The sequence below is a fragment of the Carassius carassius genome, chromosome 5 (genome assembly GCF_963082965.1).
Source record: "Carassius carassius chromosome 5, fCarCar2.1, whole genome shotgun sequence".
NCBI lineage: Eukaryota > Metazoa > Chordata > Actinopteri > Cypriniformes > Cyprinidae > Carassius > Carassius carassius.
This window is the reverse complement of record NC_081759.1, coordinates 4,475,995-4,490,309: the sequence shown is the minus strand read 5'-3', so window position 1 is coordinate 4,490,309 and position 14,315 is coordinate 4,475,995. Positions and strand designations below refer to the sequence as shown.

The window sequence follows — 14,315 nt, the reverse complement described above, 5'->3', positions numbered from 1 at the left end:
AAAATAAAACAATTTTGTGGTTGGATTAGGCAGATAAAATATTTACATTTATATATTTTTAATTTAAAATGTTATTTCATTTTTTATTAATTAAACTTTGTTCATCTTCGGAACACAAATGAAGATATTTCTGATGAAATCTGAGAGTTGGTTTACCCTCCACAGACAGCAACACAAGTGAAATGTGCATGCTCTCCTGTGTTTAACGTAAACCGCAGCGCCATGCGCCCGTGTTGTTACATGCAGAGGAAAGAATGTGGATGTGTTTTGATGCTTTCCACAATGGTGGCACATCACAGCAGATGGGAAGAGAAGTCGTTATTCTTGTTTTCTTTATGCACAGAAAGTATTCGCATGGTTTTGTAAGTTTTGTAACCCCATTTTATCGATGTCCTTGTTACGTTTATGGGCCTGGGAAAATTTCTGTTGTGTTGCTGTCTATGGAGGGTCAGCGAACTCTAGGATTTCATCAAAAACAAATTAATTTTTTGTTCGGAAGATGAATGAAGGTCTTGCGTGTTTGGAATGACACAATGGTATGTAATTAATTGCAGAATATAGATTTTTTTGGTGAACTACCCCTTTAATAAATAAATATTAATTTATTTATTCAATGCAATACAACAGAATAGCCTAAGATGATTGTAGAATATTAGCCATGTATTAGTGCTAATTAAGAACATATAAATCCTTTATTTTACTTGACATTACTCTACATCCCAATATCTAAACCTAACAACTACCTTACTAACTATTAATAAGCAGCAAATTAAGAATTTGAGATAAATGTCGTAGTTAATAGTTAACAAGTGTCACCTATTCTAAAGTGTTACCCTGAATTCTACCATGAATGCCATATTAATAAAGATATTTCATATTAATAAATGTGAAAAATCTTGATGTAACAAAAGAATAACCTAAGATGATTGCGTGTCAAAAATAAAGACAGAAAAATAAAATATAACATGCCTTTACTTTGGACATTTGTTTTAAAATGACAACACATTATTTATCAGCAATTTTTGAATCACTTACAAATAGCGTATTTTTTTAATTAAAAAAAAAGTGCATGGGAATAGTATTATCCAGATTTTAAGAATATTGAAAATTCTTATTTGTTTACCTCTCACCTACCCCAAATGAGAGCATATTAGTTTCTGGCATGCAGCGAATCACTCGCAGTTGCAGTCTGGCTATGAGTGGATTTTAGATCTATATTGCGAGGTTGTGTGGGCATTGTTGCAACTCTTTATTTTAAAACCTGCAACCGCCGAGCTGGTATACCTGACCTCACTGAGCTACCCATGGAAAGCACCGCTCGCTCCCCCTCAATCTCTCTTTCTCTCTCTCTCTATTCATCTTTGTGTCTCGTTGTGTGCGTGTAGGTGCTGTGGTTCAGCTCCTCTAGTCCGTAAACAGGATGCTCGCTCGACCTGTGTGAATATGAAGATGAATATGAGTAGCTGTGTGTGTATTTTTTCGAGTGTACATGTATTTTGCCATGTTCTGTCATTGTACTCGCACTTTCCAAAGCATTTGCATTTATTGTGAATATTTTTCTGTAATTTAAGGGCCCAGTGCGTTTTCTCGACATGCTTTAGTTACAGCTGAACAAGTGTTTTTGAATCTGCAGCTACAGATAAACCGCTCAAGCTGGGAGAAAGATTGAAATAAAAAATGAGAAAAAAAAGAAACCCCTTTTGCTAAATGCATTAATGCACTTTTTTTTTTACTTTTTTCTTTCCTGCCGTGCATTTAATGCAAAAAGCACTTTATGCAATAACACCGCTAGCAGTGGATGACAAGTGGTTTTGCTTACTGTTTCAGATTACAGAAAACAACCCTTAAAAAAAAAGAAAGAAAGAAAAGTAAGATATTTGTCCATCATCAGGAGGTTTTGACTGACACAGGAAGCTCTTTTTTTTTCTTCTGCGCTTCTCCCTCTCCCTCTCTCTATCTCTGTGTCTTTCTTTCATGTATATTTTCTCAGTACTAAATCTGTGGTGGGGCTTTCGAGAGCAGCAGAAGTAAAGGTCAGAGTGATTGTCACTGTGTTTTAACAGTGCACAGGGAGAGAGAGAGGGAGGTAAATAAATGTAGTGTAAAAGTAAAGCCTGTGAAAACCATGTGCAAACCATTCTGACCTAAGAAGGGATCAGACAAATGTGTGAGTGTGTGTGTGTTTTAAAAAGACATGTTAAAGAAAATGTTATGCTGAAAAACATGCTAACTGTCAAAACCACTGAAGAGCATTGATATTATACACTTAATATATACTCGGGGCCTAATTAATGCAAATGGAAGTAAAATATTAAAATGTATATTTGTGTAAGGATTTTATTAACAGTTATTTCAATAAAAAAGCATAAATGTAAAGTGTCACATAGAAACGATTGGAAATTACTGTAAATTACAAGAGAATTTCCTAAATCTGTCAGTTTTACAGTATTTTATTTTTAATTAAATGTTCCATTTAGATTTATTACAGTTTCATGCGCACACACACATGAATATCTATAAAGCTGTCAACTGGTTAACAAGAAGTTCTCTTGTATATACTATACTATAGTAAGAGAACTTATCGTTAACTAATTAACAGCTTTTACTTTAGCATTTTTACAGTCTTTTTACAGATTGTGTGTGTATATTAGTCATACTATGCTAAATTATCATATTTTATTTCTAAATTTCAATTGTATTGCGTTGAGTTTTTAATAGATATTAAATTATTTTAGATTATTAATTATTCATTATGCCTGTGTGTGTATACAGTGATGGTATGCTAAATTAAAACATTTATATATAAATTAAATTTTAATATTTCATTTTTTATATATATTTTTAAATGTACATGTATACAAATGTACACTCTATTTGTATTTTTATATAAATATATTTCTAAATAATTACAGTCATATGTGTTTTTATTTTATTTTATTCCTGTAGCTCAATTGGTAGAGCACTGTGCTATCAAGCGCAAGGTTGGGGGTTCGATTCCCCGGGAACACATGATAGGTAAAAATTGATAGCCTGAATGCACTGTAAGTCGCTTTGGATAAAAGCGTCTGCTAAATGCATACATTTTAATTTTTAATTTTTATTAAGCAGACCATAACTATGACCATAAACTTCAAATCTGTACTTCGTAAGCCTACATTTTCGCCAGAGACCATCACTGAGACGTCGCTTCCTAGTGTCATTATTGTGTTGTCAGCATCATGTCATTTCAAGATTCCTTTCCGATTGTTATTGCTAATTTCATTACGTGACTCATTTTGAAAGGTTGTTCTGAGAATGTGAACAAAAGCAAAAGTAACTGTTAGGAAGTGGAGTTATTCAGATGAATGGCTTGGTTGTTTGTTGTGGCATTTTAAATGGCACTCGTACACAACACATGCACAATTAAACCGTGTGTTAAATGCGGTAACATGAGCCATGAATTTTTTTTTTTTTTTTTCCAAAGATAAATCAAGTTAATAACAAATAGAATGTGAATTTGGTCTTACTGGCATCCCATGCATTTCCATATGGACAGCTGTTATTATGCATATATATATATATATAAAATGTTGTTTATTGTGCAGAAATAACAACATGCTGTTCAAACAAATTACAATGAGGTTGTTTTTTGGCAACTAGGTGGACACAGTTCTGTTCATAACAGTAAACCTGCTGGTGAAGAAGTGACAGATACAAGAAAAAACACACACATATACGCAAAGTATGGACGAAATTTAAGAAAATAAATGAATCTGGAAATATTTATTTCATATTAAGTAATTTCTTTCTACCCATTTGCATAAAATAAAACATTCAGATGTATCTGTAAAACACTTTTCACAATGAATACAATTCCAAAGCAGCTTGAAATTATATATAGAACTGTAATGTGGTCAACAGACCTGGAACAACCTGCAAGTCATTCAGTAAACTACTATCTGTCTACCAATTTTAGAGTGCACTGCATTAATATTACTAAATTACTATATAAGTTAATCTTTTTTTTTTTTTTTTTTTGGTGGGGTGGGTTGTTGGTGGGCGAATGGGTAATAGTAAACCACTTTTTTCTTTAGGACTACACCACTGAGCGAGAGTAAATATTCCAGCCTCTGAAAAAGGCCCAAATATGGTCATAGAAATCAAGCAAATGTTGATTTCTTCGTTTAAGAGTGGTCATGGTTTTTCACACTCGGCAGGCAGCAGTTCTGGAAGTCACTTTACAACAGTGTTTAAAACTTTAGCTTGCTTAAGTTAGTCATAGTTAAACTACAGTCAAGCTACACTTGCAAAATAAATAAAGTAGTTTAGTACACTACAAGCTACGACACTGAAACTAGTAGAACTAAATATCTCTTTAAATGTAAGATTTTCTGCCATAGGACCACAGAAGGTATTTGAATGAACGGAGTTAAATTAAATTAGCAAATGTTTTGTTTGTATTTTTACTTTCCATGTTTCACTACAGAATTGATTGCTATGGACTTTTTTATATTTCAATTACAATTTAATGCTTCTGGTCTATGACTTACTAGTTTAATGCATCTACTGTTTGTAAACATTTGTTTATTAGTTTCATTTCATCTTTTGTTTTTACTCCTATTTATACTAATGTAAACACCTGTTACATATGCATACGCATACTACTTTAAACCATCTTTTGTTAGTAAGCATAGATATACTAGTTTTAACCATCCTTTGTTGTTCGCGAACAAAAGTATATTAGTTTTAATTGCTTTTTGTTCATGTTTGTATACATAGTAGTTTAAACAGTACTTTTTGGGTCAAAATAGAACTTTAATAAAATATAAAAATAAATAAATTCTACTTAAATTGTATTATTTACAAATTACAATTTTAGCTTTAGTTTTAATTTGTAAATAATACAAATAATAAATCACAGCTATGATTTTATTAATACAGTTGTCTAATTGATTTTATATTCTCAAGCATTCAGAAAACACATGAAAGAAAATGAAGCAATTTTGCTACAATAAAACATTGTACTTATTTTTGATGTAAGTACATAGTAGTTAAGGCCACCTAATTTAAAGTGTTACCCTATTAATAATCTTTAGTTTGTAATGGTATGCAATGCATGCTAGTTTTAGTAGATGTTTGTGTGGAAGCAGATTAGACTCAATAATTCACACAAAAGGCATGATGCACACATGCGTATCCCAATTCACATGCATGAAACCGAATTCACGTGCACAAAAAAATATATATTCACAAAAACCGATTCACGTGCTCAAAATAAGAATATGTATTCATAAAATGTTTCACAAATGCAAAACAATTCACAGATGTACAACTGTGTACAAAAATGTTCGACGTTTAAAATTGATGAGTACATCATGGACTGTGAATCACCTTGAATTTGAGTGTGTATTTTTGAGACTTTCCTGGCAGTGAACTCCATCCATGTGAGTCACTCGTACTCCTTAGCCAATCAGATTTGAGCCTGTCCATTGACCAGTCATAACCCACTGTGGGCATATGATGCATGTGCCTACCTAGATGTTACGTCATCAGCGTGAGACCCCAGTTCAAGTCACGGTTCAGCAGAGGTTTGTGCAAGAGATCGTTGACTAGCCTTGTAAATGTGTATTGTTTAAGCTTTGCATGCGTACTCAAATCTTGGAAGTAAAATCAGTCATTTAGACATATATATTTTTTTTTCGTGCATTTAAATTGGGTTACATGCATGTGAATTGAGATACACATGTGTGCATCTTGTCTTTTGCGTGAATTATTATGTCTAATCTGCTATTTATATACTGTTTTAAATGATATTTTATTCATTAATAACAAGTTTAGTCCATTTGCGAAGAGAAACCAGTCATCTGTTTTACCGTATATGTGTGTGGTGTTTAATACTTCAGTCTCTTCTCGTTCTGATGGAATACAATGCAGATGTGTGCATGTATGTGTGTGGATGTGAATGAAACAGTGGTGTTTTCTACTCTCCACTGTGTGAGAGTTGACTGCAGTTCAAAGAGGAAAGATCGTAATATTACAGCACCATTGATCTGGCATGAGCCTGTGCGTGTCAAGCTATTTTAAGCCGTGACTCATTCAAAATGACAGATTTCGTTTGCGAGAGAAAGAGCTTCTTCATTCCTAAATCTTTGATGTGTCAGAACTGACGGGACACACTCAGGAAATTCCTGCAGCTCTGAGCGTCCGGATTCATTTGCAGCTCTCACAACTTCCCGGAATCCGCTCTCATTTTTTCCCAAGGAGATTTGGTGTGCGTGTGTATTTTGTGAGTGTGTGTATACGTGTGTAGGCGTAGGTCGAAGGTTTCAGATCACGGGTCATAGCTCTACTCTCTCTTAATTTCCAGATGAACATTCTTAGCTAATCCCAGTAGAACAAGGAAATCATCCCTCTCGGTTTTCCTTCTCTCCGCTCAAACCAGAGTGTGTCATGCACTAGAAATCTATGTTTTATCTTTAAGACATAGTCCTTGTTTGTCAGATTATATTTCTGAGTGGTGCATTATGCTTTATTGATTTATAAAGAAACTTCTTTGGTTTTGTCAGTATAGGAGAAAAAAATCTATGGAAGCTTGTTTCCACCACAAGATAGAAAATAGTCAATTGCAGCTTTTTATCTCTCTGACTGTTGCAAATGTGAACTTATAGCTCACAACTACGACTTGTTTTTTTTCTCAGAATTGTTAGTTTATGTAGCAGTTCTGAGAAAAAAGGTCAGAATTGGGAGATAAGTCACAATTACCTAAATGTATTATTTTATCCTGTGGCCGAAACAAGATCATTCCATAGGAGAGAAGAAAAAAGCAGAACTGAGAGATGTAAACTCAGAATTCTAAGAAAAGAAAAACAGAATTGCGTGATGTAAATTCAGAATTCTGAGAAAAAGTCAGATTTGTGAGAATTCGGACTTTTATCTTGCAGTTCTGTCTGACATTTTTGCAAGGAAAAAAGTGAGATACTGAAAAAAAGAATTCACAATTCTTACTTTTCTCTGGATTGCCTTTTTTAATGAAACAAGCTTCCATACAATTCAAATTTTACATTTTACATTTATTTTGAATAATATAAGCAGCAGTAGTGTTCAGTTCCTGAGTAATATTTCTTATAATACCGTTGTGGAAATCTGCTCTAAGTTTAGTAGCATTTACAAAGATAAATCGAGAAGAGGCACTTCTTCGGGAGGAAACGTCAGCCACCATACAACATTTAGGCTAATGCATTTACCACTGTAGTAAAAATACAAACTACAAGCACGATATAAATGGTAAAGGAGGTTTCGAGTTTATATATGGAAGTTTCTAAAGACATTATGTAACGATTATATTAAGAAGATGTGTTGCTTTCTTTGTGTTTCAGGACTACAAAACGCCAAAGCTCAGCATACCCTGTTCAGACATCCAAGAGATTCGACGCTGTAATCGCCTAGAGATGCCAGACAACATGAACACATTTGTCTTAAAGGTGAATGAAAAAACATACTGTCATAAATGATTACACACTTGATAAACTAATATATTCAAGAGGCTGATTATAAGAGGTTTTAGAAACATACACATGTGCATACAGTTCCCTGTCTGTTTGTTCATTTGAATTGTTGACCCAACTCAAAGAAAATGTATTGCACCGAACAGCTTATATCAGTTGTGATCTTTCTCTGGTTAATGACGCTTCTTAGAAATGTAATCGATTCAGAACAGGAAAAGGAGAACTCAGTCTTTGATTTTTTTTTTCTTCTTTGCCTTCTGCTGAAGTTGTAATGATTAGTTGTCGACCAAAATTGGTTTTCCTTTGGTCTCGGCTGATATCTAGAGAGTAACGGCTGATGGCCAATCTAATGCAGGCAGTGATGCCAGCTCCGTGTGCTGCAACCAAGCGTTTTTCTGTCTAAAACTAACTCTGGAGTCTTAATAATTATTATGCGTGCAGTTTTTATGCCTAATAGAATTTAGAATAGTTTTTTTTATTTAAATATATTTAAATAATAGCTTTTATGACTTCATCATAATTAAGAGACTACATGTAATAGTATTTTATATGTATATATTTAAATAATAGTTTTTGTGACCTCATAATTATGTTTGTATCTTTTAAATGAAAGGTTTTATGACTGTGTGTGTGTGTGTGTGTGTGTGTTTGTGTGTGTGTATATATATATATATATTTTTTTTTTTTATATATATATATATATTGTAAACATTATAATGGTGTGTGTGTGTGTGTGTGTGTGTGTGTGTGTGTGTGTGTGTGTGTGTGTGTGTGTGTGTGTGTGTGTGTGTGTGTGTGTGTGTGTGTGTGTGTGTGTGTGTGAAAAAAAAAGGCCAATCGGCCTGAGGAATAACTGTATTTGGCATAAATATGTAGGTTCAGTAAGATTTTTTTATGAAAACCATCAAGTTTCTAAATCTAAATCTAGTTTCTAAATCTTATCTTGTCTTCTGTTCTGTCTCTTTTCCCCCGTTCTACGCTCAGGTTACTGGTCATCCAGGTAGTTTTCTCTTTGAGGCTGATAATGAGCAGCAGGTGAGCTCTTGGACCACGGAGCTCAGAGAATGCATCACCAGCAGGTGAGAGCGTTTGAACTAAACTCCTCTGAAGATCCCAGACATCTGCTAAAGTTCCTGACATTCCCCTACTGAGAAAACCCACTCACTTCCTCTTTTACACACTCACACACACATAGAATAAAACCAAACTCAGTGCTTAAGAAATATTCTTACATTTTTGAGTATTTTTAAGTCTTAATTTAGATGCGCTTGGTTTGTTTGCTTGCCGACATATCCATACAAACACAAACACACCATCTGTGTGTTCTGTGTCTTTTACAAGAGGTGTATTTGTGTGTGTGTGTGTGTGTGTGTGTGTGTGTGTGTGTGTGTGTGTGCAAACGCATGGGTTTCATTTCCTTTTATTGGTGTGAGGGTACTGAGAACTCAAGCCTGTGTGAATATATCAATGTGCGTTTTAGGAAGAGAGAGAGAGAACGAGAGTGAGGTCTTCCTGTTATTCTGATTACTAAGAATCTGAAGAACTCGACTCAGCACATCTCATGGCCTCCTTTCTCTCCATGCCCCCTTCTCTCTCTCTCTCTCTCTCTCTCTCTCTCTCTCTCTCTCTCTCTCTCTCTCTCTCTCTCTCTCATTTGCCTTTTTTTACCCTTTTTTCGATCCACCCTTTATGCATGCATTCATCTTTACATTAGAGCATCATATACAATGGTGTTTTCACTTGTCCAAGAATTACACGACGCATTTCCTGACTCGAACCAAAAGCTTTTGCGCTGCTTTCTCCCACAACTTCCCCTGAAGCCCCTCCCTGAGTCTTGCTTCTGCTCTCTTTTTGTGTCCTTTCCTTCATTTCGTCCCTATAGGTTTCAAAGCCACGTCTGTTTTTCTGTCTAATTTTCGTCCTTTAAGATCTGCTCTAATCTTGACCCAGTTTCTTGCTGTGTTCATTGCATTCTTATTTATTTGTTTGTTTGTTTGTTTAGTTTTTGAATTTGTCACTATTTTCTCCCAGTTTTTCATGAGGTTTTTCTCAGTAATTTGAATTATTTTATCTAATAATTATAAATATAACATAAAAATTTTAATGCTAGATTTTAATGAATATGTTCATTATATAGTTATTCAAAATATTTCTATTTTTTATATATTGTAAATATTATAGTGTGTGTGTGTGTGTGTGTGTGTGTGTGTGTGTGTGTGTGTGTGTGTGTGTGTGTGTGTGTGTGTGGAAAAAAAGTAAAAGTAAATCAGCATGAAAATTGTGTGGATCAAATATCTGAATGTCAATTTTTGTGACAAATATACCAACATTTATTTTTAAAATTTCTAATTTGATTATTTGAAGAATAGCAAAAAATATATATTTTACTAAAACAATGTAATATGGTTGCTATAAAATGTAATATGTAATGGGAAATAGAATTAGAAATAAGGTAAAATAATGTAATACATTTTTAAATAATAATAATAATTTTTTTTGAAGTTTATCAATTAAAAAGTATTTCTTTAAAGAAAAACATTCTTAAAAATAAATGGCCGCTTGTTTTCTGCTTTGTAATGTAATGCAGTGACATTCACACATTTGTAAGTGTTATATAATGGTCCACATGCTTTTTAGGGCAGCAGTATGCACGTCAAAAATGAACTGTTATCGCTCAAGATCGTTGTTGAAAGCTTTGCTTCGTAGTGTGGACGCACCTTAGCAAATGTGATGGGATGTTATTGACCGCATGACATTCTGTGACCTCTTCATTATGCAATTAAAAGAGTTGATAGATGTTTATGAGAGTGTACATGTGATTCCAGGTCAGATAGTGTGGATGGAGAAGCGTTCCCTGTCAGCGACTCGCTCAATGCAGCTCGCAGAGGGAGTACAGAGCCCAGCGGCCAGGGTGAGTCAAGTACACACACACACCATCTCTTACTTAAATATCAACACTTATATTAATAATAAATTATTCATCTAAAATAACTGAGAACTGAAGACGTTTGTGGTTATACTTTTGAAACAGTGTGATTCTTCTGCATAGATTTCCACTATAGCATATGTTTTTCTTTTGTTTTTATAAACTAACAGATTAGATGGAATTATTTTGCATAGTAATGGACTGCTCTGATGTCTGTAAACCTTCTGTCTCGTGTGTGTGTGTCCACAGGCTTTCTGGGTTTTGGACTTTCAGAGCACACCTACAATAAAACGGATCACTTCCTGTCCTCTTACCCATGGTTCCATGGGCCCATATCACGTGTGCGAGCTTCCTACCTTGTACAGCATGCCGGGTTCAGCGGTCATGGGAACTTCCTGGTGAGACAGAGCGAGACGCGGAGAGGAGACTACGTCCTCACATTTAACTACCAGGGCAGAGCAAAGGTAATGAGGCGTAATCATCATCATCATCATCCTCATTATCATGAATGACAAAAGCATTTCATTATTTTCATTAGGGATATGCAGTATTAGTGACCAGTTTATTCTTTGTATTATTATTATTTGAGATGTATTTATATATTTTATAATAATAAACTCTTATGATATTACAAAAATTTTTTTAAATCAATATTATTATATAATAGTAATAATATAAAATAATCCAAAAATGTGTGAAAACAGTGACACGCTAGCTATATATATATGTGTGTGTATGTGTATATATATATATGTGTGTGTGTATATATATATATATATATATATATATATATATATATATATATATATATATATATATTTCACAGTATATTTTATTGACATTTTATTTACATTCTAATTAATATATATACACTGCTGTTCAGAGGTTTGGGATCAGTACGTTTTTTTTTTTTTTTTTACAGAATTTTCTTGTGCTCACCAAGGCTGTATTTATTTGATCAAAAATACAGAAATTTTTTTTTCTAAATTTCAATTTCTAAAATAGGTTTTCTGTTTTAATGTACTTTTTTAAAATGTTATTTATTTCTGTGATTTAAAGCTGAATTTACAGCATCATTACTCCAGTCTTCAGTGTCACACAATTCTTCAGAAATCATTCTGATATACTGATTTATTATCCGTGGTAGAAACAATATACACACACACACTTTGTTTTTATTGGCATTACTTTTTTATTCAGTCAGTGTTTTAAAAGCCAGTAGTAAGTATAGCAGTAGCAGTAGTGACCAAATATGGGTTTTTCATTATTTATTTATTTATGTATGTTTCTTTTCTTAATGTCGGGTTTTGGCTCCTAAATAGGGCTTATTTTTTCCTATTCAGTCTTTTTTTATTATTATTACTGTGCTTTATGTTGTTTGAATACTACTGTAATAATAATAGTAAAAAACAGAACCATTTAAGTGTGTAAGATTGTTCATTATATCATTATTAGGTTAAAAAAAAGTTGAAGTAGTTAAAAAAAAAATTGCTAAATTTGTAGAAGTATCAAGTATATCAGATCTCTATATTGGTGTGTTCCGTATTGCTTAGTAAGTTAAACCTCACTATGACTGTTGCACATCTTTCTGTTCATATCTGTATTTATATTGCATTTTCCACTGTTTTTCTTCCTCTGCAGCATTTGCGTCTATCTTTAACTGAATGGGGTCAGTGTCGTGTGCAGCACCTGCGTTTCCCATCAGTCATGGACATGCTGAGTCACTTCCGCAACTGTCCGATCCCGCTGGAGTGCGGCGCCGCATGCGAAGTTATGCTGGCCAATTACGTGCGGGTAAACCCCACTCACACAGGTAAGACTGTATTTTCTGCATAGCTTTTATTAACGGTGCATTTTGACCCTGTTATATTAACATTTCTGAATATTTGTGACAACAGCACATACATCATTCGCAGCAAGCAGCAGATGCATTTGTGTAAAACTTTACATAAAACATTAGGCGTCATTGTGATTTGCTCTTTGTACTTTCGTTCTGATGGCTTAATGTGAGCAATAGAACATAAATGCCACAATGTGATGTTTTGGAAGGGGAAATAAGTATTTTAAACAATATTACTTAAGTCACAACAGATGTATTCTTAGTAGATGACTTGTTTTGAATCCCTTCGGAGTCATTTTCACAGTCTGAAGTAAACCTTGTGATTTTGCAGGTCGTTATAGTGTTTGATTCAGTCACCAAAACCAAATTTTCACACAATTGGTGCCTGGCAAGAATTCATTTTGGAATTTGTTTGTAAACCACATTAAATGTAAGCGTAATAAAAATGTAATAAATCTGGTTTATGTGATCATACACTGTTTAGCACTGCACTGTTAAACGTATATAATGTAGGATAATATATAATAAAATAATATATTACATAGCAGTTATTTATCTATAAATGATCATAAATGCAAACATGCATTTGATTTCTTTTTGTCTCTGTGTCTCACACACACACACAGCTCAACAGGATCTGTTTTCCTCTTATGCTGTGTGGTTTAGATGGGTTTTAGTAGTTCAGAGAGACCTGACACAAGGAAACATGCACTTTCTCAAAAACACACACACACAATTGTCCATATACACTCGTACCTGTATCATCAGAAGTGCAGACTCTGTGACTTATCTGCCATCAAGTTTCTGTTTCCTGCAGTCCCTCCCTCACAAGCTGTAAAACACACAGAGCCTGTTTTATCACACACATACATATACACATTTTAATAACATGCCCTATTTTGTGCTCATACTTCAAAGTCCAAACACACTCTGAGATATTCGTAGAGGATGCAGCATTTGAGAGTGTGAGGATGATGCCCTCTATGGGATACAGGGAGTGTAATATGGTTATTAATGTTTATTGTCAGATTTAAAATTGTCGATTTGCATCCATTATAATTTCTATTATGCAACATTGTAAGTATACAATACAATACCTTTCAAAGGTTTGGGGTCATTGTTTTTAAAAGTTATTTCTTCTGCTCACCAAGGCTGCAATTGTAATATTGTGAAATATTTTTTACTGTTTTCAATTTGAATATATTGTCAAATGTAATTTATTTGTGTGTTGCAAAGCTGAATTTCCAGCACCATTTCTCCAGTCTTCATTCTAATGTGCTGACTTGCTGTTCAGGAAACATTTTTTATTGTTATTATCAATGTTGAAAACAGTTTTGCAATTTTTAAAATGACACTGATGAATAAACATTTCAAAAGAAAAACATCAGCATTATAAACGTCTTTATCATAACTTGATTAGTTTAATGCATCCTTGTTGAATAGGAGTATTAGTTTTTATCTTACTAGCCCAAAATAAACAAATGCATTATTTAGTAATAATTACATGAACTGAAATTACTCTTTTAGAATTGTATTTTTTTTTTTAAGATTTAAAAGATATATTTGTGTGACACACACACACACACACACACACACACACACACAGTTGTCGTCAAAAGTTTACATGCACTTTGCAGTATCTGCAAAATGTTAATTACCAAAATAAGATGGATCATACAAAATGCATTTTTTTATTATTTATATAGTAGTGACCTGAATAAGAGCTTTCACATAAAAGATGTTTCCATATAGTTCACAAGAGAAAATAATAGTTGAATGAATAAAAATTACCCCATTCAAAAGTTTACATACACTTGATTCTTAATACTGTGTTGTTACCTGAAAGATACACAGCTGTTCTTCAGGAAAATCCCTTCAGGGTTTAAACCCTTAACAACAATGACTGTATGTTTTCGAGATCCATCTTTTCACACTGAGGACAACGGAGGGCTTTTTTTAGGAAAGTAATAAAAAAAGGAAAGTAACTGGTCAAAAGTTCTGGAAACTGAATTTAACGAATCAAAACCGTGAACTTCAAACTTGATAGTATTATTTGTAAGTGTAT

General features: G+C 33.5%; 1 protein-coding gene across 1 annotated transcript in view; it reads left to right on the top strand.

The window, feature by feature from the left end:
• The window catches only part of sh2b3 (SH2B adaptor protein 3), a 34,255-nt gene that overhangs the window by 18,925 nt on the left and 1,015 nt on the right, over positions 1–14,315 (top strand). Inside the window, exons 3-7 of the mRNA XM_059549534.1 lie at positions 7,356–7,460; positions 8,469–8,563; positions 10,310–10,395; positions 10,660–10,874; positions 12,052–12,223. Coding sequence (XP_059405517.1) covers positions 7,356–7,460; positions 8,469–8,563; positions 10,310–10,395; positions 10,660–10,874; positions 12,052–12,223 — 673 coding nt within the window. The remainder of the gene's footprint in view (positions 1–7,355; positions 7,461–8,468; positions 8,564–10,309; positions 10,396–10,659; positions 10,875–12,051; positions 12,224–14,315) is intronic.